Raw genomic sequence first — 27,912 nt, 5'->3', positions numbered from 1 at the left:
CAACCTTGATGTTAAGTTACGCACTTTTCCCATTGCTGCTACTTCTCCTTACTTTAGTCTGTCTTCGATTTATTCTCAGTCCATAAATTGTACTCATTAGACTGTTCATTCCATTCAGCACAGCCTGTAATTCTTCTTCGCTTTCAATGAGGGTAGCAATGTCATAATCGAATCTTATCACTGATATCCGTTTATCTAGAATTTTAATTCCACTCTAGAACTTTTCCTTTGTTTCCGTCATTGCTTCTTCGATATATAGATCGAACAGTAGGGGCGAAACACTAGATACCTGTCTTATTGAGTGTGATAAGTTTATGTAGTGTAATGTCATGTTTGTGTTGTATGGTGATGGGAGAAGCCAGCTCCTCTCGAACAGCACTAAAGGTGTCACCGAACTTAACGTCTCCATCCGGCAGATGTACCACCAGCAACAGCGCACGCCACGAAAGACTGCGGAGAGGTTTGGAATTTAACCTGGGACATTAAGGAAAAGTCTGGCGATTGGGAACCTTACGCCACCAATTCTCCGCTGGCCTGTCAAATTCCCATGGTGCAATTTTTTCCACCATCAAGATTCAAACCAAATACCTCTGAGCCGAGCGCCACAGTTCAGGCGTACGACAGCGACCTCAGCTAATGAGGCGGGTGCTTTTTCCATGTTTTCTTTGATTGTCTAAAAAAGTACAGACACGTTTGAATTCTGAAGATTCAATACCAAAACATGTGGAACATGGCTTATTAGACGGGACTCGTGTTTAAGAGAAGTGATGTTTAATTTCATCTAGGGATATCTTGGCGTAGGTTTTCGATTCTTTCCCTAAATTTTATTAAAGTGAACGATGAGACGATTTTCTTAAAAAAGACATCGTCGTGCTTCTCTCTAATGATCCTGTAGTCGACGGTACACTAAACCATTAATCATCGTTCCCATTTCATAGTCAGATTTCTAAACTCTTAAAATGAATAAACAGAATCATTACAAGTCTTCAACAACTCTGTATGTATTTTTTCGGAGGGTAAAGAAATTTGATATCTTCTTGGGCTATCAGCGGTTTGTCGATTCTGTTGTTGTTGTTGTGGTCTTCAGTCCTGAGACTGGTTTGATGCAGCTCTCCATGCTACTCTATCCTGTGCAAGCTTCTTCATCTCCCAGTACTTACTGCAACCTACATCCTTCTGAATCTGCTTAGTGTATTCATCTCTTGGTCTCCCTCTACGATTTTAACCCTCCACGCTGCCCTCCAATGCTAAATTTGTGATTCCTTGTTGCCTCAAAACATGTCCTACCAACCGATCCCTTCTTCTTGTCAAGTTGTGCCACAAACTTCTCTTCTCCCCAATCCTATTCAATACCTCCTCATTAGTTACGTGATCTACCCACCTTATCTTCAGCATTCTTCTGTAGCACCACATTTCGAAAGCTTCTATTCTCTTCTTGTCCAAACTATTTATCGTCCATGTTTCACTTCCATACATGGCTACACTCCATACAAATACTTTCAGAAACGACTTCCTGACACTTAAATCTATACTCGATGTTAACAAATTTTTCTTCTTCAGAAACGATTTCCTTGCCATTGCCAGTCTACATTTTATGTCCTCTCTACTTCGACCATAATCAGTTATTTTACTCCCTAAATAGCAAAACTCCTTTACTACTTTAAGTGTCTCATTTCGTAATCTAATTCCCTCAGCATCACCCGATTTAATTTGACTACATTCCATTATCCTCGTTTTGCTTTTGTTGATGTTCATCTTATATCCTCCATTCAAGACACTGTCCATTCCGTTCAACAGCTCTTCCAAGTCCTTTGCCATCTCTGACAGAATTACAATGTCATCGGCGAACCTCAATGTTTTTACTTCATCTCCATGAATTTTAATACCTACTCCGAATTTTTCTTTTGTTTCCTTTACTGCATGCTCAATATACAGATTGAATAACATCGGGGAGAGGCTGCAACTCTGTCTCACTCCTTTCCCAACCACTGCTTCCCTTTCATGTCCCTCGACTCTTATAACTACCATCTGGTTTCTGTACAAATTGTAAATAGCCTTTCGCTCCCTGTATTTTACCCCTGCCACCTTCAGAATTTGAAAGAGAGTATTCCAGTTAACATTGTCAAAAGTTATCTCTAAGTCTACAAATGCTAGAAACGTAGGTTTGCCTTTTCTTAATCTTTCTTCTAAGATAAGTCGTAAGGTTAGTATTGCCTCACGTGTTCCAACATTTCTACGGAATCCAAACTGATCTTCGCCGAGGTCCGCTTCTACCAGTTTTTCCATTCGTCTGTAAAGAATTCGCGTTAGTATTTTGCAGCTGTGACTTATTAAACTGACAGTTCGGTAATTTTCACATCTGTCAACACCTGCTTTCTTTGGGATTGGAATTATTATATTCTTCTTGAAGTCTGAGGGTATTTCGCCTGTCTCATACATCTTGCTCACCAGATGGTAGAGTTTTGTCAGGACTGGCTCTCCCAAGGCCATCAGTAGTTCTAATGGAATGTTGTTTACTCCCGGGGCCTTGTTTCGACTCAGGTCTTTCAGTGCTCTGTCAAACTCTTCACGCAGTGTCTTATCTCCCATTTCGTCTTCATATACATCCTCTTCCATTTCCATAATATTGTCCTCAAGTACAATGCCCTTGTATAAACCCTCCGCCTTTCTGCCTTCCCTTCTTTGCTTAGATCTGGGTTGCCATCTGAGCTCTTGATATTCATACAAGTGGTTCTCTTATCTCCAAAGGTCTCTTTAATTTTCCTGTACGCAGTATCTATCTTACCCCTAGTGAGACAAGCCTCTACATCCTTACATTTGTCCTCTAGCCATCCCTGCTTAGCCATTTTGCACTTCCTGTCGATCTCATTTTTGAGACGTTTGTATTCCTTTTTGCCTGCTTCATTTACTGCATTTTTATATTTTCTCCTTTCATCAATTAAATTCAATATTTCTTCTGTTACCCAAGGATTTCTATTAGCCCTCGTCTTTTTACCTACTTGATCGTCTGCTGCCTTCACTACTTCATCCCTCAGAGCTACCCATTCTTCTTCTAGTGTATTTCTTTCCCCCATTCCTGTCAGTTGTTCCGTTATGCTCTCCCTGAAACTCTGTACAACCTCTGGTTTAGTCAGTTTATCCAGGTTCCATCTCCTTAAATTCCCACCTTTTTGCAGTTTCTTCAGTTTTAATCTACAGCTCAGAACCAATAGATTGTGGTCAGAGTCCACATCTGCCCCTGGAAATGTCTTACAATTTAAAACCTTGTTCCTAAATCTCTGTCTTACCATTATATAATCTATCTGATACCTTTTAGTATCTCCAGGATTCTTCCAGGTATACAACCTTCTTTTATGATTCTTGAACCAAGTGTTAGTTATGATTAAGTTATGCTCTGTGCAAAATTCTACAAGGCGGCTTTGTCTTTCATTTCTTCCCCCCAATCCATATTCACCTACTATGTTTCCTTCTCTCCCTTTTCCTACTGACGAATTCCAGTAACCCATGACTATTAAATTTTCGTCTCTCTTCACTATCTGAATAATTTCTTTTATCTCGTCATACATTTCATCTATTTCTTTATCATCTGCAGAGCTAGTTGGCATATAAACTTGTGCTGCTGTAGTGGGCGTGGGCTTCGTGTCTATCTTGGCCACAATAATGCGTTCACTATGCTGTTTGTAGTAGCTTACCCGTACTCCTATTTTTTTATTTATTATTGAACCTACTCCTGCATTACCCCTATTTGATTTTGTATTTATAACCTTGTATTCACCTGACCAAAAGTCTTGTTCCTCCTGCCACCGAATTTCACTAATTCCCACTATATCTAACTTTAACCTATCCATTTCCCTTTTTAAATTTTCTAACCTACCTGCCCGATTAAGGGATCTGACATTCCACGCTCCGATCCGTAGAACGCCAGTTTTCTTTCTCCTGATAACGACGTCCTCCTGAGTAGCCCCGCCCAGAGATCCGAATGGGGGACTATTTTACCTCCGGAATATTTTACCCAAGAGGACGCCATCATCATTTAATCATACAGTAAAGCTGCATCTCCTCGGGAAAAAATACGGCTGTAGTTTCCCCTTGCTTTCAGCCTTTCGCAGTACCAGCACAGCAAGGCCGTTTTGGTTAATGTTACAAGGCCAGATCAGTCAATCATCCAAACTGTTGCCCATGCAACTACTGAAAAGGCTGCTGCCTCTCTTCAGGAACCACACGTTTGTCTGGCCTCTCAACAGATACTCCTCCGTTGTGGTTGCACCTACGGTACGGCCATCTGTATCGCTGAGGCACGCAAGCCTCCCCACCAAGCGCAAGGTCCATGGTTCATGGGGGGGGGATTCTGAGTATACACAATTTGTTGGCAGACTCGTTGCTTGGGTGGAAGACTCTTGTAGTCACAGACAACGCAGTTTATTATTGTAAGTGTCATGCACCAGTAGCGCTGACGGCTGAGTTTAGGAGAGTAGGAAAATTTTTAATTAAGAAAAGTACTTGACTTTGTGGACTAGGCAATATTTTTGCATAAGTTGAAACTTTGTGGGATTATGGAGAAAGCTCAACAATCGTTCAGTTCACTTCTGGGAGGTAGAAAGCAGAACTTTGTTCTCCATCGTCAACAAATAAGAAAGAGATTTGAAACTGACTGGAGTCATGAAAAGTGGGGTGCCAGTAGATTCCATTTTGGATCCATTATTTTTCTTGATAAATATCCGCGCTACTAAACGTGTCAGGTGACGCAAAACTTTTCCGTCTGCAGATGAGATAACTGTTATCCTAAGAAACTTAGACCTAATGTAAATGACATATTTAATCCCATATTCGGTAAAATCACCATACGGCTTTCAGAGAACAGGTTAATGCTTACCTTCAACAAAACGCAATTCTTTCAGCTTCTGAAACGAAACTCCCATAAAAGCGAAATGTTAGTACCCCAAGCTAGTGTAACAATCATTGAAATATGACATTTTAAATTGTTGGGAGTGAGGGTAGATGAAAAGATTTTTGCAGATGACACGGTCAAGACCTTGCATGGAAGTTGAAGGACGTCATCTTTACTGTAGCACTAATCTGTATTGTCTCTCACCCTCTAGCCGAAGGCTTGTTTACTTTGGTTGCTTTCCCTCTATTACCTCCTATGGTATCGTAATTTTGCTTTGGGTTGCATGGTACTACGGAACCTGATACACTCCTGGAAATTGAAATAAGAACACCGTGAATTCATTGTCCCAGGAAGGGGAAACTTTATTGACACATTCCTGGGGTCAGATACATCACATGATCACACTGACAGAACCACAGGCACATAGACACAGGCAACAGAGCATGCACAATGTCGGCACTAGTACAGTGTATATCCACCTTTCGCAGCAATGCAGGCTGCTATTCTCCCATGGAGACGATCGTAGAGATGCTGGATGTAGTCCTGTGGAACGGCTTGCCATGCCATTTCCACCTGGCGCCTCAGTTGGACCAGCGTTCGTGCTGGACGTGCAGACCGCGTGAGACGACGCTTCATCCAGTCCCAAACATGCTCAATGGGGGACAGATTCGGAGATCTTGCTGGCCAGGGTAGTTGACTTACACCTTCTAGAGCACGTTGGGTGGCACGGGATACATGCGGACGTGCATCGTCCTGTTGGAACAGCAAGTTCCCTTGCCGGTCTAGGAATGGTAGAACGATGGGTTCGATGACGGTTTGGATGTACCGTGCGCTATTCAGTGTCCCCTCGACGATCACCAGTGGTGTACGGCCAGTGTAGGAGATCGCTCCCCACACCATGATTCCGGGTGTTGGCCCTGTGTGCCTCGGTCGTATGCAGTCCTGATTGTGGCACTCACCTGCACGGCGCCAAACACGCATACGACCATCATTGGCACCGAGGCAGAAGCGACTCTCATCGCTGAAGACGACACGTCTCCATTCGTCCCTCCATTCACGCCTGTCGCGACACCACTGGAGGCGGGCTGCACGATGTTGGGGCGTGAGCGGAAGACGGCCTAACGGTGTGCGGGACCGTAGCCCAGCTTCATGGAGACGGTTGCGAATGGTCCTCGCCGATACCCCAGGAGCAACAGTGTCCCTAATTTGCTGGGAAGTGGCGGTGCGGTACCCTACGGCACTGCGTAGGATCCTACGGTCTTGGCGTGCATCCGTGCGTCGCTGCGGTCCGGTCCCAGGTCGACGGGCACGTGCACCTTCCGCCGACCACTGGCGACAACATCGATGTACTGTGGGGACCTCACGCCCCACGTGTTGAGCAATTCGGCGGTACGTCCACCCGGCCTCCCGCATGCCCACTATACGCCCTCGCTCAAAGTCCGTCAACTGCACATACGGTTCACGTCCACGCTGCCGCGGCATGCTACCAGTGTTAAAGACTGCGATGGAGCTCCGTATGCCACGGCAAACTGGCTGACACTGACGGCGGCGGTGCACAAATGCTGCGCAGCTAGCGCCATTCGACGGCCAACACCGCGGTTCCTGGTGTGTCCGCTGTGCCGTGCGTGTGATCATTGCTTGTACAGCCCTCTCGCAGTGTCCGGAGCAAGTATGGTGGGTCTGACACACCGGTGTCAATGTGTTCTTTTTTCCATTTCCAGGAGTGTAATTAAATACACAAAAACTAACGTACTCGTTTATTTAATAGATATGTATCGTGTACCCAACAGATATTTGTCGATAATTTTACTGTATGTTAATTATACAGTTTTTCAAACATGTGAATCACTCGCCATAAATTGTACCTAAATAAAGACATGTACAATTTTTCTCCGCAGCTTGTTCGCATACTAACTCTGCGAGAGGAGGGAAGTGTATCAGAATTTTTTGTATTTTGTGTTTCGCACATTGTAAACAAATATTAAGTAGTTATAGTTATTTCATACTTTTTAGGAACAGAATGGCGTGATATGCGGACCATATTAACTCCTGCATTTTCCGTAGTGAAGATGAAGAGCATGTTTATGCCGATGTCAGAGATTTGCCAACAGATGACTGATTATCTAGACAAGAAAATTGCCGAATATCCAGGTAAGTAACTATACAATCAGAGAACAGTATTATTTTCATAGCATAGCAAACTCTCCTGTTTTATACCTGGTCAGGAGTCGTCAGGAGCATTTTCTCTGGTGTTTCGGCAGTTATTTGCAATTTCGTTTTTGCACTGTGTAGCTGAGGTCAGCGCAAACAATTACCGCTCGTATCGTCTTTCAAGCGCTTCCCGGTGTCAACTGAAAGCGTCGGTTTGTTTCCCACTGCAAACAAAATTATTTTTAAATCGGAGGTTTACGTGTCCATTCGCTAGAACTCTCCGAAATTAGTCCAGTCCGATATTCGTTTTATCGATATGTATTAACAGGGACAGTAAAACACGAGAAGTGAGCAGCCGTCCAGCAGCGGCTGAGTGGCGCTGCACGCTTGCTGGTAGCAGTCAGCGCGGGCCAGGGGGCAGTGCGGTCGCTGTTGTGGTACTCGGCTGTTCTTCGACTCTTACTGTCATTGTTGATACAAGCTGATAGAGAGAATCTCGCTCTAGACTAAACTGGGACAACTCTATCGAATGGGCATGTAAACTTCTGCTTTAAAAATAATTTTCTCTGTAACGCGAAACAAGCCGACGCTCTCCGTCGATACTCGGCGTTGCATGGAAGACATGAACACTTTGCTTGAGCTGACTACTGCTAGACAACGCAGAAACAGATTGCAAGTATTTAATAGAGCACCTGATGTTTAGTTTAGTTATGTCATGTTCCGTAGTTCATTTTCACTATTATTTTATCGATGTGATGTTGGAACAAGTCAGATTACAAGATATATATACACACATGAATAGTGCTAATATTAATATGACTGAAATTTTTAGTTCTACACATGCGACTACATTTGGAGCAAATTTATTTTTTTATATATATATTTTTTTTTACCAGTTCTGAAACAGAAACTCGTCCATGGAATAGAAGGAGTTGTCCAAAAGAAATGATTTTAAGCTGGATTTAAAACTTGATCTGCTACCTGCCAGACACATTATGCTGTTGGGTAAATGATCAAAGAATTTTGTTGCTGAATAATGTACTCCTTTTTGAGCAACTGACAGCTTCAATAACGGATAGGAAAGGTCATTTTTCCGTCTAGTGTTGTACGAATGAACATCACTGTTTTTCGCGAATTGAGATGGATTATTTATAACGAATTTCATTAGCGAATATATGTGCTCTGATGGTGCAGTTAAAATACCTAACTGCTATGTGCCTACATGAAGTCCTTGCCTGAACACCACTAATTATTCTCACTATTCTCTTTTATGCAAGCAATACATTATGTCTAAGTGGTGAGTTACCCTAGAAAACTATTCCATAAGACGTTATTGAGTGGAAATAGCAAAGTACGTTAGGAGGCTGATCTGTTTATTAACAGGACTAGCGATTATACGAAGAGCGAAAGAAGCTGAACTTAGTTGTTTGAGAAGCTCAGTAATATGTTTCTTCCAGTTCAAGCTGTCATCAATGTGAACATCCAAAAATTTGGAGAAATCTACCCTGTTAACTCAGCCCTGTTCATATGCTACATCAATTGTCGGTATGACTCTATTCGGTGTACAGAACTGGATATGGTGAGTATTTTCAAAATTAAGGGAGAGTCCATTTCCTGAGAACCACTTAATAATTCTTTGAAAGACATCCTTAACAATATCTTCAACTGCTTTTTCTGGAATGGGATTTATTATAACACTCGTGTCATCTGTAAAAAGTATTAGTTTTGCCTGCTGATCGTTAAGTGAGAGGTCATTCACATGAAGAAGGAACTGCAGAAGACCCAAAATTGATAACTCCACATTCACTAGAATTTACCACCCTCCCAACGTTATTTGTCTTATTCAGAACAACTTTTTGCTTTCTGTTCGTTAAGTATGATTCAAACGATCTGTGTTTATAGCCTGCAATTCCATAAAACCTGAGTTTTTCTAAGATTGTGACATGATCCACACAGTCAAATGCCTTGGATAGATCACAAAAAATACCAGCTGGCGATAATTTGTTATTTAGGGCGTGTACTATTTGATGGGTAAATGTGTAGATAGCATTCTCAGTCGAGTTACCCTTCCGGAATCCAAACTGTGACATGCTGAGTAAATTAATTTCACTTAAATGTAAGACTACTCTTGAATACATAACTTTTTCGAATATTTTAGAAAATGAAGTCAGCAATGAGATTGGTCTACAATTATTTAAGTCACTCTTGTCCCCTCTATTATGAAGAGGTTTGACAATTGCGTACTTCAATCTGTTGTTGTTGTGGTCTTCAGTCCTGAGACTGGTTTGGTGCAGCTCTCCATGCTACTCTATCCTGTGCAAGCTTTTTCATCTCCCAGTACCTACTGCAACCTACATCCTTCTGAATCTGCTTAGTGTATTCATCTCTTGGTCTCCCTCTACGATTTTTACCCCCCACGCTGCCCTCCAATACTAAATTGGTGATCCCTTGATGCCTCAGAACATGTCCTACCAACCGATCCCTTCTTCTGGTCAAGTTGTGCCACAAACTTCTCTTCTCCCCAATCCTATTCAATACTTCCTCATTAGTTATGTGATCTACCCATCTAATCTTCAGCATTCTTCTGTAGCACCACATTTCGAAAGCTTCTATTCTCTTCTTGTCCAAACTATTTATCGTCCATGTTTCACTTCCATACATGGCTACACTCCATACGAATACTTTCAGAAATGACTTCCTGACACTTAAATCAATACTGGATGTTAACAAATTTCTCTTCTTCATAAACGCTTTCCTTGCCATTGCCAGCCTACGTTTTATATCCTCTCTACTTCGACCATCATCAGTTATTTTGCTCCCCAAATAGCAAAACTACTTTACTACTTTAAATGCCTCATTTCCTAATCTAATTCCCTCAGCATCACCCGACTTAATTAGACTACATTCCATTATCCTTGTTTTGCTTTTGTTGATGTTCATCTTATATCCTCCTTTCAAGACACTGTCCATTCCCTTCAACTGCTCTTCCAAGTACTTTGCTATCTCTGCCAGAATTACAATGTCATCGGCGAACCTCAAAGTTTTTATTTCTTCTCCATGAATTTTAATACCTACTCCGAATTTTTCTTTTGTTTCCTTTACTGCTTGCTCAATATACAGATTGAACAACATCGGGGAGAGGCTACAACCCTGTCTCACTCCCTTCCCAACCACTGCTTCCCTTTCATGTCCCTCGACTCTTATAACTGCCATCTGGTTTCTGTACAAATTGTAAATAGCCTTTCGCTCCCTGTATTTTACCCCTGCCACCTTTAGAATTGGAAAGAGAGTATTCCAGTCAACATTGTCAAAAGCTTTCTCTAAGTCTACAAATGCTAGAAACGTAGGTTTGCCTTTCCTTAATCTTTCTTCTAAGATAAGTCGTAAGGTCAGTATTGCCTCACGTGTTCCAGTGTTTCTACGGAATCCAAACTGATCTTCCCCGAGGTTGGCTTTTACTAGTTTTTCCATTCGTCTGTAAAGAATTCGTGTTAGTATTTTGCAGCTGTGACTTATTAAGCTGATAGTTCGGTAATTTTCACATCTGTCAACACCTGCTTTCTTTGGGATTGGAATTATTATATTCTTCTTGAAGTCTGAGGGTATTTCGCCTGTTTCATACATCTTGCTCGCCAGATGGTAGAGTTTTGTCAGGACTGGCTCTCCCACGGCCGTCAGTAGTTCCAATGGAATATTGTCTACTCCGGGGGCCTTGTTTTGACTCAGGTCTTTCAGTGCTCTGTCAAACTCTTCACGCAGTATCATTTCTCCCATTTCATCTTCATCTACATCCTCTTCCATTTCCATAATATTGTCCTCAAGTACATCGCCCTTGTATAGACCCTCTATATACTCCTTCCACCTTTCTGCTTTCCCTTCTTTGCTTAGAACTGGGTTTCCATCTGAGCTCTTGATATTCATACAAGTCGTTCTCATATTTCCAAAGGTCTCTTTAATTTTCCTGTAGACGGTATCTATCTTACCCCTAGTGAGATAGGCCTCTACATCCTTACATTTGTCCTCTAGCCATCCCTGCTTAGCCATTTTGCACTTCCTGTCGATCTCATTTTTGAGACGTTTGTATTCCTTTTTGCCTGTTTCACTTACTGCATTTTTATATTTTCTCCTTTCATCAGTTAAATTCAGTATTTCTTCTGTTACCCAAGGATTTCTACTAACCCTCGTCTTTTTACCTACTTGATCCTCTGCTGCCTTCACTACTTCATCCCTCAAAGCTACCCATTCTTCTTCTACTGTATTTATTTCCCCCATTCCTGTCAATTGCTCCCTTATGCTCTCCCTGAATCTCTGTACAACCTCTGGTTCTTTTAGTTTATCCAGGTCCCATCTCCTTAAATTCCCACCTTTTTGCAGTTTCTTCAGTTTTAATCTACAGGTCATAACCAATAGATTGTGGTCAGAGTCCACATCGGCCCCTGGAAATATCTTACAATTTAAAACCTGGTTCCTAAATCTCTGTCTTACCATTATATAATCTATCTGATACCTTTTAGTATCTCCAGGGTTCCTCCATGTATACAACCTTCTTTCATGATTCTTAAACCAAGAGTTAGTTATGATAATGTTGTGCTCTGTGCAAAATTCTACAAGGCGGCTTCCTCTTTCATTTCTGTCCCCCAATCCATATTCACCTACTATGTTTCCTTCTCTCCCTTTTCCTACACTCGAATTCCAGTCACCCATGACAATTAAATTTTCGTCTCCCTTCACAATCTGAATAATTTCTTTTATTTCATCATACATTTCTTCAATTTCTTCGTCATCTGCAGAGCTAGTTGGCATATAAACTTGTACTACTGCAGTAGGTGTGGGCTTCGTATCTATCTTGGCCACAATAATGCGTTCACTATGATGTTTGTAGTAGCTTACCCGCATTCCTATTTTCCTATTCATTATTAAACCTACTCCTACACTACCCCTATTTGATTTTGTGTTTATAACCCTGTAGTCACCTGACCAGAAGTCTTGTTCCTCCTGCCACCGAACTTCACTAATTCCCACTATATCTAACTTCAACCTATCCATTTCCCTTTTTAAATTTTCTAACTTACCTGCCCGATTAAGGGATCTGACATTCCACGCTGCGATCCGTAGAACGCCAGTTTTCTTTCTCCTGATAACGACATCCTCTTGAGTAGTCCCCGCCCGGATATCCGAATGGGGGACTATTTTACCTCCGGAATATTTTACCCAAGAGGACGCCATCATCATGTAATCATACAGTAAAGCTGCATGCCCTCGGGAAAAATTACGGCGGTAGTTTCCCCTTGCTTTCAGCCGTTCGCAGTACCAGCACAGCAAGGCCGTTTTGGTTATTGCTACAAGGCCAGATCAGTCAATCATCCAGACTGTTGCCCTTGCAACTACTGAAAAGGCTGCTGCCCCTCTTCAGGAACCACACGTTTTTCTGGCCTCTCAACAGATACCCTCCGTTGTGGTTGCACCTACGGTACGGCTATCTGTATCGCTGAGGCACGCAAGCCTCCCCACCAACGGCAAGGTCCATGGTTTCTGTCTAGAAAAATTCCCTGTGCCAGTGAAGCATTACATATATCAGTAAGGACTCCACTTATTATATTAGAGTAACACTTCAGAATTGTGTTAGAGACTCCACCAACACCACACGAGCTCTTCTTTTTCAGTATATTTATAATTCCCCTAATTTCAGTGGGGGATGTTAGTGTTATTTCTAAAGGCCTAAGGTCCTGGGGAATGACATTTTTAACATATTTCTTTGCTTCTTCAACTCAACCCTTTAACCATATTTTTGCTGCTACATTCAGGAAGTGAGTGTTAAAAATAGTTGCAACTTGTGAATTATCACTCACTATCATCATTTAGCTTTATGACTATAACAGAGAACTGCTCCTGACGACCCTTAGTGGATGACGATGATGATGGTGATGATGATGGAGATGGAGAGGGTTGTATGGGCGCACGACGGAAAGGTCTTCCGCGTCCGCTCAGTAACAGAATCAGACTGGTGTCAAGAAAATACTCAGAACAGTAAGATAAAACAGAACGTAAGACACAGGAAGCAAGGTTGCAAAAATATGTGCCTACCCACACCGAAACGTGGGACAAAGCATGCCGACTGCAGTAAAACATGGACAACACACGAAGAAAGTGGTAGAGGGAGCTAAAACTATATAGCAGATGGAAGTGGCCGGCTGAAGGCAAGGAAGAAAGGGAGGAGCCAGCCACTTTGCAATACGCTAAAACCTCCAGCCTAAAAGTGTAGGCCAGAGTCCAGACACATTACAAAACTCTAAAACCCTAGACACACACGTCTCATCATTAGCTAAAACACAGGGCAGATCCCCATCAACTTGTGCTTCTGCCGTTGCATCAGAGTATAAAATGCAGTCCGTTAAAATGTGCCGGACAGAGATGTGCACACCACAAGCCTCACAAAACGGAGGATCCTCCCGCCGTAATAGAAAGCTACGTGTGAGAGGACGGTGCCCGATCCGAAGACGCGTGAGGGTCTCTACTTCCCGCCTGAACAACCGGCAGGAGGAACGCCACGGCCGAGTTGTTGACGTCACCAACCGCGATTTATTGTCCGCCACCGCCAGCCATTCTTCCTCCCACAACTCTATGCACTTTCTGTGGAGTGCAGAGATGACACACTGCAAGGGAATAGGACACTGGACCACATCCTGCTCTCTCCAGGCCTCCTTCGCAGCCCGATCGGCCTGTTCATTGCCCCATATTCCGACATGACAAGGCACCCAGCAGAAGAACACCTCTTTACCCCGCCGCTGGAGCAAGTACAGTTAGTCATATATCAGTTGGACCATCTCCTCAGTTGTGTACAGATTCTGCAGTGATTGTAAGGCACTAAGAGATTCGGAGCAGAGGAGAAATCGATTGCCCCGAACACGATTCATCTGCTCCAGTGCCTCCAGGATCGGGTGGAGCTCCGCTGCGAAAACGGTATATTCATCAGGGAGGCGAATACGGGTAACATGATCAGGGAACACTACAGAATAGCCAAGGAAAATCTCCTGTTCGGAGCCATTAGTGTAAACGGCGGTAAAACCTTGATGCACATCTAAAATGTTAAAAAACTGAGATAGGAATGTAAAATCTGGTGTGCTATCTTTCTTAAAATTAGTCAAATCTAAAATAAGTCTGGGTCTCTGGAGGAGCCAAGGTGGAAATCTACTCCAACCGCGACGGAAAACATGAAGGCCAGCCATATCCATTGCAGAGAGGCAATCCTGTGCGCGAATTCCATAGGGCCGCGTCGCTCGTTGCCGGTTATGAAATAGCCGTGCCAGAGGAAGCTGAGCAGCGGTATGGTGTGCAGGTGTGTATGGTGTGGACAAAGCTTTATACGCCTGGCGCACCGTAAGTAGCCGCCGCCGCACATGAAGTGGCGGTTCACCAGCCTCTGCACAGAGGCTTGGTATGGGGCTAGTTCGGAATGCCCCAGTGGCCAACCGAAGCCCTTCATGGTGCACAACGTCCAACATCTTTAAGCAAGAAGGCCTCGCAGACCCATACACCGTGCACCCGTAATCGAGCCGAGGTCGCACAAACGCCCTGTAAAACTGGAGGTGGTAAGTCCTGTCGGCTCCCCATGTACTGCGACTAAGACACTTTAAAATACTTAAAGCCTTAAGTGACCGTCGTTTCAGGTCTTTAAGATGAGGTAACCACGTAAGCTTCGAGTCAAAAATGAGTCCCAGAAATCTCACCGTGTCTTTAAAACTAAGGACAGTGTCCCTCATCCTCAACTCAGGAAACGTTGAAATCGAACGCGAACAGTGAAAAAGAACACACGCGGACTTCTCGGTGGAAAACTTAAAGCCACTCTTCTGCGTCCATTTATCCAAAAGTCTAAGAGTAAGTTGCAACTGACGTGGTGTCGCTGCGAGGCTTGAAAAAGAGCAAAACAAAGAGAAATCATCCACAAACAAGTAACACTAGACAGGACTTTTCACTATAGAGGTAATGTTATTAATAGCTATGACAAAGACAGTCACATTAAATCGCTACCCTGAGGGACACCGTTCTCCTGCTCAAAGCAGTCAGACAGGACGTCACCAATTCTGTATCTAAGATATCGTGGTGAGAGGAAAGACTGAATAAAACCACGAAAACTCCCTTCGTGAAGCTGCTCCAGGATGAGACGCCTCCAAGTGGTATCGTAGGCCTTCTCGATGTCAAAAAATACACATAGAAGGTGATGACGGCGTAGGAAAGCCAAGAGGGAAAGGTTATCGAAGGTGGAACGAAACCTCCTGAACCCACACTGAAAGCGACTAAGGAGTTGCCGTGACTCGAACATCCAGACAAGGCGGTGGTTGACCATCCGCTCCAAGGTCTTTCCCATGAGGGCAACACTACGGTAGCTACTTGGGCTCGCGCGGTCTTTCCCAGGTTTTTAAAAAGGAATTAAAACTGCCTCACTCCACGAGTCAGGAAAGTGACCTGACGCCCAAATGGCATTAAAAAGTGCGAGGAGGATTTCTTTGTTGCGCCTTGTGAGGTGCTGTAGCATACTGTAATGGATCCTGTCGTGACCAGGGGATGTGTCACGAGCTGCAGACAAAACGGAATCCAGCTCCCACATAGAAAATGGGCAGTTGTAAACTTCATTAGAGGTGGACTGGAAGTCCAGACTACACATCCCAGCAAACGCTCTATGGCGCTGGAAACCCGGATCCTGACTGGCTGTTCCAGTAACCATGATAAAATACTCTGCCATAGTCTGGGCAATGTCTCGCGGATCCGTGTGGAGAGTGCCGTTAACCATTACGGAATCCATGGGGCACCTCCCTCCTCTCCCAGAAATTCTCCTGATGGTCTCCCACACAATGGAACTTTTGGTGGAACGATTAATGGTGCTCAGGAATTGTTGCCACGACCTCTTCTTGCTCTCTCGAATAACGCGGCGACATTTTGCCCTCGCCACCCGAAGGGCTGCAAGATTCTCAGCAGTCGGCCGATCCTGGAACCTACGCAGAGCCGCACGCCTGGTCCTGATTGAAGAACGGCATTCGGCACTCCACCAAGGGACAGGTTGTCTCTTTCGACACCCACGCCTCAACATTCGCACAGTGTTCGAACTGGGCCAACTGGCTATAAAGTATCCACTCGGCCCCACTGAGCACCCATCGTGGTGGTCTCCTTTCAGGGCCCACGCCATCTGGCAGGTGAATCCAGATTGTGAAGTGATCACTGCCGTGCAAGTTAGCTAGCACTTTCCATTGAGCACTGGCGGCAAGAGCTGGAGAGCAAAGCGAGAGATAAATGGCAGAGAACGACCCAGTCGCTGTGCAGAAGCGAGTGCTCTGTCGTGCATTGAGCAAGTAGGCACAGGATGACAGGAGAAGCCTCACGATTGCTCTATCCCTGGGACAGGTAATTGCAAAGCCCCGAAGTACACTGTGGGCATTAAAATCACCACAAATAATGACCGGCTGGGGGAGCTGTGTAAGTAGGTCGGTGAGGGCCGCTTCATCAAGTGCATCATGTGGGGGCAAGTAAAGCGAACATACAGTCAATGGATGACGCACGTGCACGGACACAGCGACGGCCTGTAAACTCGTCGTAAGCGAGAGAGGCGAGGAGTGGTAGTCCGTCCTGGCGAAAATACCTACGCCTCTTCGAGCTCTCTTTACACGCAGGTCATTCTTTTTGTGGAGTGTATAGCCTCGTAGCTCAGGGGAGTAAGATGGATAGTTTCATCTGGCTCTTCCCCAGAGCTGATGGAGTGCGCCCTATGTGTGGGGCAATCATCTCGCCCTACGACTGCCCCTCCACCTGCTGCAGTCTCCCCACCCCGTCGGAGAGACAGAATGAAGGTGCTACCCCCGACATAGATGGCTCCCATACTTAAGTGGAACTTGCAGGGGTTCAGGACGCATGTGGAGGAACTTCGTCTACTCTCTGAAGGTAGACCTCTGTGTCTGTGTCTCCAGGAGACCCTAAGAGGAGACACCCTGCATTCTATGTGGTCATCTGTGTAACAAAATTCCAGTGTACGTGCACTTGTCTCGTAGGGACATGCCTTAGACAATATGCGAGATGTGTCAGTGAACGTGATAAAAGATTCCAGTGGCGAAGGACAAGTGTATCAATTTGAAGTAGAGCTCCAAGTCCAGAAACGATTGCCTCGAAAGTTGTAAGCGAATTTTTTAAAAAATGGTAATGGTTTACTCTTGGTCGTCCTTAATTATAAAAACACAAGAAGACTCATTTTCGTATTAATTTTACCATCTGCACAATTTACACAAGGTGTAACATTCCCAACAGTTATTCAAAGTTGCGTCTCTTAAGTTCTACGTAGGCTTGACATCATAGCACAAACTTCTGCTGTACTCGTTGGAACAATGCCGATGATGTTAGAACGGTACCACAGGCAGCAAGAATTCTTGTCAGGAGATCCTCTGAATTTTCGACAGTTTTGCTGCGCACAATACTTTTCACGTGGCCCCTTAACAGCAAATGAAGTACAATCAAATTAGGTGTACAAGTTGACCAGAAAGCAGGATCATCTCTTCCCAGCTATCTCTGTGGGAACGTTAAATGTTCACGAGCGATACTCTAAACTCCATGGTTTGAGCGTGTAAATGGTTATTCGTGATAATTCGGAAATTTGTGGTAAATTCGTAAGGGACAAAACTGCAGAGGTCATCGGACGCTAGGCTTATACATTACCTACGCTAACTTAAACTAACTTACTCTAAGGACAATACATACTCCCATGCCCGAGGCAGGACTCGAACCTCTGGCGGGGGTAGCCGCGTGAACCGTTGGAAGGCATCTTAGACAGCGTGGTGTGTAAATGGATTTGTGACACTCTACCGCTAACGTATAGGCAGGGCAGTAAAGTTGTATGTACCAGTCCGCTGCACGGAACCAGTGCAGTAAGACGTTTTGATGTGGCGACTTGAAGGAATTGTAGAAAAGATCCCATGACTACACCGCGAATGAACTTTCGTGATGTGGTGGTGCATAAAAGCGAACTCTACAACGTGTATAGAAGGCATGGCGCACCACACTCAGCCATCTACCAGTTTTGTTCACCAAAGACCGAGCCTAATTTTTAGAGGTGTTTGAAAGGCACTGCCATCTAGCAGCTGCTGAGTATCCTCAACTGCCACCAGGCGCCACACCTGCCTGATCTCAACCGTTCTTCGGCAGTAGCGTCTTGAATGCGGTTGTACCTTGAGCGGACTGTAAAGTTTACAACGGAAGAAAGTCGACAGCAACATTACGCAAATAACTTTTTAGTTCTGCTGAAGACGACTGCTTCAGAAACGCTTCAAAATCTTCCCAGAGCTCATGGTGAGTCTACAACGTGTTTTGCTGCTTGTTTCCGGTGGCATAAGGCTTTCAAAAATGGAACAGGCATTGTGAGTTGAAAAGAAAAGAGAGAGCCCCCACGACTATCCTAACTCACACCAAAATCAACAATGCGACAGCAATCATGTATCAGGACTCTCTTGTGATTGTTAAACAACTTTTAAAAATGCAGGAAATTCCGGCGATATGTGCTCAAACCAGTCTGACGAACCGTTTAAAAGTGTCACGACTGTGTGTTTGCTGGATTCCCAGAATAGTGAGTCCTGCTCAGAAGTACAACACAGTTGACGTTTGATACTTTTGGAAACTATGTGTCCAAGATGAAATGGACGATTGATGGAAGCCATCATAACTGCCGATGAATCTTGGTTCTATAGTTGTGACCGTGAAGTGAAAAGACAAGAGTACAGACTGGGTTCAAAAGGCATAGTCTCGCCCGAAAATAGCACAGGTCCAAATGTCAGCCAATAAGGCGTCAGTGGTCACATATTTTATGAGGGTTGGAACTTCAATAATGGCAACTATTTATTTATAGCCCGCACAAAATAGATACGTGTTTCAAAGTTTTACTGACCTTCAAGGTAGTCACCAGCATTGTGTATAACCCGTTGCCAGCGATGTGGAAGTCGTAGGATACTCTTAGCAGTGGCAGTTGTGTTGACAGTTCGAGCGGCGCGGTCTATTGCCCGACGAATTTGTAGCAGTTCTGAAGCGAATGCCGTGAAGTGTTTCCTTCAGTTTAGAAATCGAGTTGAACTCACTAGGCCTTAAGTCAGGGGAGTGCAGTAGGTGGTATAGCACGTAGCAGCCCCATCTGTCAAACAAATCAGCAACAGCTTGCACTATACGTGCTTGAGCATTGTCCTGCAAAATTATGGTCAGGTCCTGCAGAAAGTGTCATCACTTCTGTCTCTATGCTATTCATTTTTGGAACACTTCCAACATCTACCACAGTGATACCACAATACGTTCCGCTTCGTAGCTGTTGATAGTTGTTTCCGGACTTGGGTTTGCTACCCAGGTACAATGGTATTATTCCGCCATCTCTGGAAATTTTTTCGTCACTACAGAGAGAGTATTCACTCAGGTTTTTTTTTCCCTCAGAGCGGCACTTGCGACCTGTCCTCAATTATTTGCTGGATGTATTCCAATTTCTGTCTTCCTCTACAGGTTTTGCCATCTACAGCTCCCTCTAGCACCGTGGAAGTAATTTCCTCATGTCTTCCCGGCCGGAGCGGCCGAGCGGTTCTAGGCGCTGGAACCGGGCGACCACTACGGTCGCAGGTTCGAATGCTGCCTCAGGCATGGATGTGTGTCATGTCCTTAGGTTAGTTAGGTTTTAGTAGTTCTAAGTTCTAGGGGACTGATGACCTCAGAAGTTAAGTCCCATAGTCCTCACAGCCATTTTGAACCTCACGTCTTTACAATGTCCTATCATCCTGTCCCTTCTCCTTATCATTGTTTTCCACATATTCCTTTCCTCTCCGAATCTGTGCATAACCTCCTCATTTCTTACCTTATCAGTCCACCTAATCTTCAACATTCGTCTGCAGCACCACATCTCAAATGTTTCCATTCTCTTCTGTTCCAGTTTTTCCACAGTCCATGTTTCACTGACATACAATGCTGTACTCCAGACGTACATCCTCATAAATTTCTTCTTCAAGATTAAGGCCTATGTTTGATACTAGTAGACTTCTCTTGGCAAGGAATGTTCTTTCTGCCAGTGCCGGTCTGCTTTTGATGTCCTCCTTGTTCCGTCCGTCACAGGTTATTTTACTGCCTAGGTAGCGGAATTCCTTAACTTTATTTACTTCGTGAGCTTCGATCCTGATGTTAAGTTTCTCGCTGTTCTCATTTCTACTACTTCTCATTACTTTCGTCTTTCTTCGATTTACTCTCAATCCATACTCTGTACTCATTACATGTTCATTCCGTTCAGCATATCGTGTAGTTCTTCTTAACTTTCACTCAGCATAGCAATGTCATCAGCGAATCTTATCATTGATGTCCTTTTACCTTGAATATTAATTCCACTCCTGCACCTTCCTTTTATTTTCATCGTTGCTTCTTCGATGTACAGATTGAACAGTAGGGGCGAAAGACTACATCGCTGTCTTACGCCCTTTTTAATCCGAATACTTCGTTCTTGGTAATCCACTCTTATTATTCCCTCTTGTCTCTTGTACATGTTGTATATTACCAGTCGCTCCCTATAGTTTACCCCTATTTTTCTCATAATTTCGAACATCTAGCACCATCTTGCAATGTCGAACGCTTTTTCCAGGTCGACAGATCCTGTGAATATGTCTTGATTTTTCTGCAGTCTTGCTCTTACTATCAACCGCAACGTCAGAATTGCCTCTCTCGCGCCTTTACCTTTCCTAAAGCCAGACTGATCCTCATCCAGTGCATCATCAACTTTCTTTTCCATTCTTCTGTGTATTATTCTTATAAGCAGCTTGGATGCACGAGCTGTTAAACTGATTTTGCGATAATTCTCACACTTGTCAGCTCTTGCCGTCCTCGGAATTGTGTGGATGATGCCTTTCGGAAAGTCAGATGGTATGTCGCCACACTCATACATTCTACACACCAACGTGAATAGTCGTTTTGTTGCCACTTCCCCCAATGATTTTAGAAATTCTGATGGAATGTTATCTATCCCTTCTGCCTTAGATTATCTTAAGTCCTCCAAAGCGCTTTTAAATTCTGATTCTAACACCGAGTACCCTATCTCTTCTAAATCGACTCCTGTTTCTTCTTCTATCACATCAGACAAATCTCCCCCCTCATAGAGGTTTCAATGTATTCTTTCCAGCTATCCGCTTCCTCCTCTGCATTTCACAGTGGAATTCCCTTTATCACCCTTGCTTTTAATGTCACCGAAGGTTGTTTTGACTTTCCTGTGTGCTGAGTCCGTCCTTCGGACAACGATTTCTTTTTCGATTTCTTGACAGTTTCCCTGCAGCCACTTCGCTTTAGCTTTCCTGCGCTTCCCATTTATTTCATTCCTCAGCGACCTGTTTTTCTGTATTCCTGAGTTTCCTGCAACATTTTTATACTTCCTCCTTTCATCGATCAATTGAAGTATTTCTTCTGCTACCCATGGTTTCTTCGCAGTTACCCACTTTGTACCTATGTTCTCTTTCCCAAATTCTGTGATGGCCCTTTTTAGAGATGTCCATCCCTCTTGAACTGTATTGCCTACTGAGCTATTCCTTATTGCTGCATCTATAGCCTTAGAGAAATTGAACTGTAGCTCGTCATTCCTTAGTACTTCCGTATCCACTTCTTTGCATATTGATTCTTCCTGACTAATGTCTTAAGCTTCAGACTACTCTTCATCACGACTATATTGTGATTTGAGTCTATGTAAGCACCTGGGTACGCCTTCCAATCCAGTACCTGATTTCGGAATCTCTGTCTGACCATGACCATAATGTAATCTAACTGAAATCTTCCCGTATCATCCGGCGTTTTCCAAGTATACCTCCTCCTCTTGTGATTCTTGAACAGAGTATTCGCTGTTACTGGTTCAAACTTATTACAGAACTCAATTAGTCTTTCTCCTCTCTCATTCCTTGTCCCAAGCCCACGTTCTCCTGTAACCTTTTCTTCTACTCATTCCTCCTACAACACTACAGTCGCAGGTTCGAATCCTGCCTCGGGCATGGATGTGTGTGATGTCCTTAGGTTAGTTAGGTTTAAGTAGTTCTAAGTTCTAGGGGATTGATGACCTTAGAAGTTAAGTCCCATAGCGCTCAGAGCCATTCAATCCTTCTCTTCACCTGCAACTTGAGACATCGGCATGTGTACCTGAACTATCGTTGTCGGTGTCGGTTTACTGTCGATTCTGATAAAAACAACCCTTTCACTGAACTGTTCACAACAAGACGCTCTCTTCCCTACCTTCCTATTCTTAACGAATCCTACTTCCCTTATACCATTTTGTGCTGCTGTTGATATTACGCTGTACTCATCTGTTAAGAAATCCTTGTCTTGTTTCCATTTCTTATTTCACCTACTATATTTAGATTGAGCCTTTGCATTTCCCGCTTCAGCTTTTCTAGCTTCTCTACTACATTCAGGCTTCTCACATTCCACGTCCAGACTCGTAGAACGTTATCCTTTCGCTGGTTGTTCAATCTTTTTTCCGTGGTCGCCAGCCCTTTGGCTGTCCCCTCCCGGAGATCCGAATGAGGGCGACTTCTTGTGCCGGAAGTCTTCGGCCACCAATGCTGATTATTAATCAAAATTACAGCAGCGGCGAGATTCGAACCTGGGACCGCAGGCGTTTTGGTTATGAATGAAAGACGTATCTCCGTCTGCTATTTATTTTATTTTTATCGAAATGAATCAGATTGTGGGGTGGCGGAGGCGAGGTGGGCAGGGGTCGCAACCCGAGGCCTGGCCACGACGTCTCCTCCCTCCCATCCTGGGGATGTGATGTGGTACACAGGATGCAATGGGTGTATTGTTTTGAACGTTTTTTGCTATTTCATTTGGCTTTTATTTTTCTTTTTACTTTTTTTCTTTTCTAACAGTAAGAAAGTAACTGAAACTAGTAAGCACACTCAGTTGCGTCGAGGTGGGATCGCACATAACTGAAAACATGCTTATAGTTGCAGCAAAGGGCATAAAGAAAGAGAGCGAAGTGTGAGGCTAAGGAAGCCATGAAACAAAAACGGTACTACATCTTGCACCGGATGGGAAACAAAAACTGCGAAGAACGTTTCGCACCGGGGACAAAAAGAGGAAATGGGGCAAATACTGCTACAGAGTGCGAGGGGGCACGATGACACTCTCTGTCTGCTGCATCATCCAGGTATGACTTCTCGCAGTGACCAAGATAGAGCCCGCGTTGTACGGTGTAGTGTTCTATCATCGTCTTGTAATTTTAGCTTCTCTTACCCGTGATGTTCCAGCTACGTGGAGGGTCGTGGAACGTACTCCACAAATAATTGGAAAAATATTGTCGATACTTTGGGCTACGGAGAATCTTGCAATATCGTTCCTGCAAGTAGTTCCAAAAGTCTAAAGGGTCCTTAGTGCCGTCTGGAAACAAATAATGCACTGCATGTCCACGAAGCTGCGTCATGGCATTAGTTTTCGTGGGTGGGTAATACGTCTCATCGGGGACAAGATAGTCTTGGGGTCGATATGATTCGGCGTCACTCGAAGGAAGTACGCTGACATTTGCCTCACTAAGTGCCACACTGCCGCAGACTCGCTACAGCTAAGACGGTGTTCATCGTCGTCTTGAACGCCACAGCTCGTGCACGTGGGTGAGTCTACCACGTGGATCGCACGTAGCCTTGATCTGGTCACCTTTGACAGTGACAGTGATATACCACATCGCCGTGACGTCAGTGTCCAGTGCTACGTGGTGAATTGTCCTCCACACTACTCACCAGTTGACGTTCGGGTGCTTCCTCTCCACGACGCTAACGGGTCGTTCACGTTGCAGGACCCGATAAACCGTATTTGTCGTCACGCTGAATCGCTGGTAAGGCAAGTCGAACGTAACGTAGTTCGAGGTAAAAGACACCGATGTAGAAGAGTGACGAGGGGACGTGGTGTATCGGCACAGGCGGCAACAGGGAGGGCGGTGCTAGTTCTTCTATTAACAAACTGGTCAGACTGTCCGGACGGCGGTGCCATAGTTTGACTAATGTTCTCACAAATAGGGCGACCGCTCTGTCATGAACGTGATAAAGGCCAAGCCCTCCCCGATCCGGGGGAAGGGTGAGAGTCTCATATTTGATCTTGAAAAGCATTCCTGAACTCACGAAGGACCCAAAAGCCGCAAGTATACGGCGAGCTAACATCACCGGTATAGGTAATATCTGGGCGATGTGCAGAATGCGTGACGCTAATTGTGTGTTGATATACTTGGTCCGTTGGACGATGTCCAGGGCTCGTAGGCGGTTGCTGGCTATCCCAGTCCGAACATTTCGTAAAAGCCGTCGAAAGTTGTGAGCAGCGGTTCGTCGTATATCATCTGTGAAATCAATGCCGAGACATTTCAAAGTATCGCTGAGCTGTAAGGGAGTGACTCTGCCCTCCGACATTCCGACCTTGATGTTCATCGCCACCGATTTTGCGACGTTGATACGACCACCAGTGGCCATGCTATACGTCGCTATCCAATTCAGTGCGCTAGCGGTGTCGTCGCCGTTGCGGGTGACAATCACCAGGTCGTCAGAGTATGCTTTACATTGGAAAGTGTGTCCTCGTAACGTCATACCCGTTAGTCGTTGGCGCAGGCCGCATTGGAGTGGTTCCATGGCCACAGCGTAAAGTAAAGTGAACAGAGGGCAGCCTTGGCGTATCGACCGAGAAACTGTGAGGGGCTGCGTAGGTCGGCCGTTGACGATCACCCTGGACGCCGCGCCACGGAGTAGTCGCATGACGACAGTGAAGAATGGCTGTGGGTACCGCATATGTTGGAGGACCGCTTCCAAACAGACGTGGTCCACGCGATCGAAAGCTTGACTGAAATCGATTGCCACCAGCGCACCCTTCAGACGACATCAAGTCATGATATTCACTGAGTGCTGTTTGAATATTATTGTCGCCTCCTAATGACGTTTGATCCGGTGAGATGACGTGTCGTAAGGTCTGGTGTGTGCACGCCGCCAACAGTCGAGAAAAGATCTTAAAGTCGCTGTTCAATAGCGTCAGTGGGTGGTAGCCCTGCAGCCGTGAGCCACCGGACGGTTTGTGAATAGGAATAACCATCCGTTCCACAAGGGCCGCAGGGATAGTAGTTCGCGACAGATGTCCGTCCATCGAGTGGCTAATAAATATTGAAAAGTCCGGTAAAATTCCAAGGGGATGCCATCAGGACCCGGAGACTAGTTGACAGCTCCTTTTCTAATGGCGTAAATCACTTCTTCTTCTGTAATTTCTTCCATCAAGGCCGCTTCCATTGCCGGGGGTGACGGTGCCGTAAATCGTCTGAGATCGTAGAACGCTGTGTTTGTGTTTTGCTGCGTGTTGAGGCAACGAACGTCCTCCGTATCGATGAAGCGTATCAGCGCTCTTTGGCGTCGTTTACGTTCACGAGGTACGTGGAACATCGACGGTCGTTGGCTCGGTATCCGATCCTTCGTCCTCGAGCGGATGACCGCCCCCTCTGGGTGGTGTCGCATATTAGCGATGATCTGAGCCTTAGCACGGTAGACCGCCCTTTGTCGTTCCGGAGACGGCGCCATAGCACCGCAGTCACGCAGTACCCTGAAGTAATAATCGAGTTTATGTCGATGCCAAGCAGCGTGGTCGCGACCGTAGGTTATCAATGTTCGCCTCAGTGCCGGTTTGGCGCAGTCCAACCACCAGCGGATCGTTGTGGGATATGCACGGAGGCGATTTTCACACGAATGCCACATATCGTCAACGGCTTGGTGACAATCCGGGTACGACAGGTGAGCGATGTTTAGTTTCCACGGGCTGCAGCTTCTCCACACTTGCTGCCGCCGCAGGGTGACGGCACAGATGTAAGCTGAGTGGTCCGAGAAAGCTGCAGGCCACAGTTCCACATCCTGTGTCTCAGCGGCAAGACAGCGTGAGACATAAATCCGGTCGATGTGACTGGAAGAGTGACTCGTGAAGTGTGTGAATCCCGGTCGGTGACCGTGAAGACGTTCCCAAGTGTCCACCATCTGCAGGTCTCGAATTAGCGTCTCAATTTCCGGAGATGGATTATGTCATGGGAGTTGGTCTCTGGGCGCCATTACACAATTGTAGTCACCTCCAAAAACCAGATGGTCGTAGTGGCCTTGGAAGATTTAGATTGGGGAGCTGTTGCACCAGAAAAATATGAAACATTTGAGGATTTTGTGTCAGCGTTTTTGAAAGAGTACTGGTCAAAAGAAAAACAAAGTGCTGTCATAGAAGCTTTTAAGAAGGCTCCATGGTATGACAGAAGCATTAGGGAGAATACGAGAGAATATTGTGAGAAGTGCACCAGTAAACTGAAATATTTGGACAGCCCATGGAGTGACAAAGACACTATAGAAGTATTGATAGGGAAGTTGCCTCCTAATACAAGATGTGGGTTGATAGGAAATGTTAATACTATTAAAGATTTTCTGAACAGAGTGAGGGATGTAGACAGTTGGCAAGTGGGCTGTTCATTTAATGAGAACAGGCATGTAGATGGTCATCATGAGAATCAGGATAAAATAGGAAGAGTGAACCAAGTAAATGTTAGAGGTAGAGGAAGAGGCCGAGGAAATTTCAGAGGAAATAGCCAAGGTTATCAGACAGTAGGGGAGTCACGAGAGGGAAACAGAAACCCACTACAGTGATCGCCCATGCTGGTGCGGGTCATAGGTTAGGGCCTATTGAATTTTCAAATTACCATGGTAATGTAAGGGATACAGTGATGTGTAATAGTATTAGTAATGATTATGGTGATAGGGTATGTAGTCATCATGGTCTGGTGATTGAAGAAATTGGACCTGAAGTTAATGGTGAAGGTGGTAAGGAATTAAGGGACCCTTGTATGGAAATATTGTCCCAGGTGTATGAGGGAGTTAAAGAACATGAAGAGCAGCAAAAGAGGTAGATAAAGGAACAGAAGATATCGCAAAATGCTAGTGATAATAGTGAAAGGAAGAATATAAGTAACGGTTGCAGTAGGGGAGGATAGAATGAAAGTAGTGAAAAGGGTGCGTGCTTTCCATGAATGTGATGATTTAAGAAAAGATATTAAGCTAGGAGAAGGGTCAATTTCGGAGGTCAATGGAGAAGTGATGAATACACATGCTTTGAATCATAAAGAGAGAGTAATTAATGAGGAAGAACTTAATGTTTTTAGTATTCATAGAGATGTAGGAATAGCAGATGATGATAAGCAGGAAGTAAGTGTTTGTGCTCTTCAGAAATGTTTAGAAGGGAATGAAAGTTGAATGGTGATGACTGGGTTCATGGAGAAATTGAGCAGGATTTGTTACGTGAAGAAAGTAGTGATGAGGAGGATAGGATTGAGCAACCTTTTGTGAGAATTGGAATGTATGATTGGGAAGAAAAAGCTCTTTTGGATGCAGGTAGTGAAATTAGTGCTATTGCTGAAAGTTTATTTAATAACATAAAGGAGCATAATGAAGTGATGAATGTACCAGTAGTAGGTTTGAAGATAGTGGGTGCTACAGGGAAATTAAGCAAGGTTCTTAAACATCAAATAATTCTGGAATTTGACATTTGGTACATAGGTCTAGTATATAATATTTTTCATAGTACCTGGGTTAACAGTGAATATTATATTGGGCATGGGTTGGTTGAGAGAGTGCAAAGCAGAGATAAATTGTGGGGAAAGTTTTGTTAATTTTGAGGGTGATGGATCAAGGATCAGTGTGAAGTTTGATGGATTGGTTATAGACAAGGACAACTTATTAGGGCATTTGAAAGTGAAGATGATGCCGGTAGGGACTAGTTTGGGTAATGTTAAGCTGAACTTGGATAATAGAAGTGAGGAGGATACAAATGGACTGATAGACGAACTGGAGAACCAAATGTCTCAA

At 44.5% G+C, this 27,912-nt stretch overlaps 1 protein-coding gene across 1 annotated transcript in view; it reads left to right on the top strand.

Annotated features, from left to right (window-relative positions):
* Positions 1 to 27,912, top strand: part of LOC126456687 (cytochrome P450 9e2-like) — a 97,552-nt gene that overhangs the window by 28,054 nt on the left and 41,586 nt on the right. The window contains exon 2 of the mRNA XM_050092429.1: positions 6,902 to 7,039. Within this exon, the coding sequence (XP_049948386.1) occupies positions 6,902 to 7,039 (138 nt within the window). The remainder of the gene's footprint in view (positions 1 to 6,901; positions 7,040 to 27,912) is intronic.

The sequence above is a fragment of the Schistocerca serialis genome, chromosome 2 (assembly GCF_023864345.2).
Source record: "Schistocerca serialis cubense isolate TAMUIC-IGC-003099 chromosome 2, iqSchSeri2.2, whole genome shotgun sequence".
Lineage (NCBI taxonomy): Eukaryota > Metazoa > Arthropoda > Insecta > Orthoptera > Acrididae > Schistocerca > Schistocerca serialis.
Note: the sequence above shows the minus strand (reverse complement) of the source record. Positions and strands in the feature narration are given on the sequence as shown.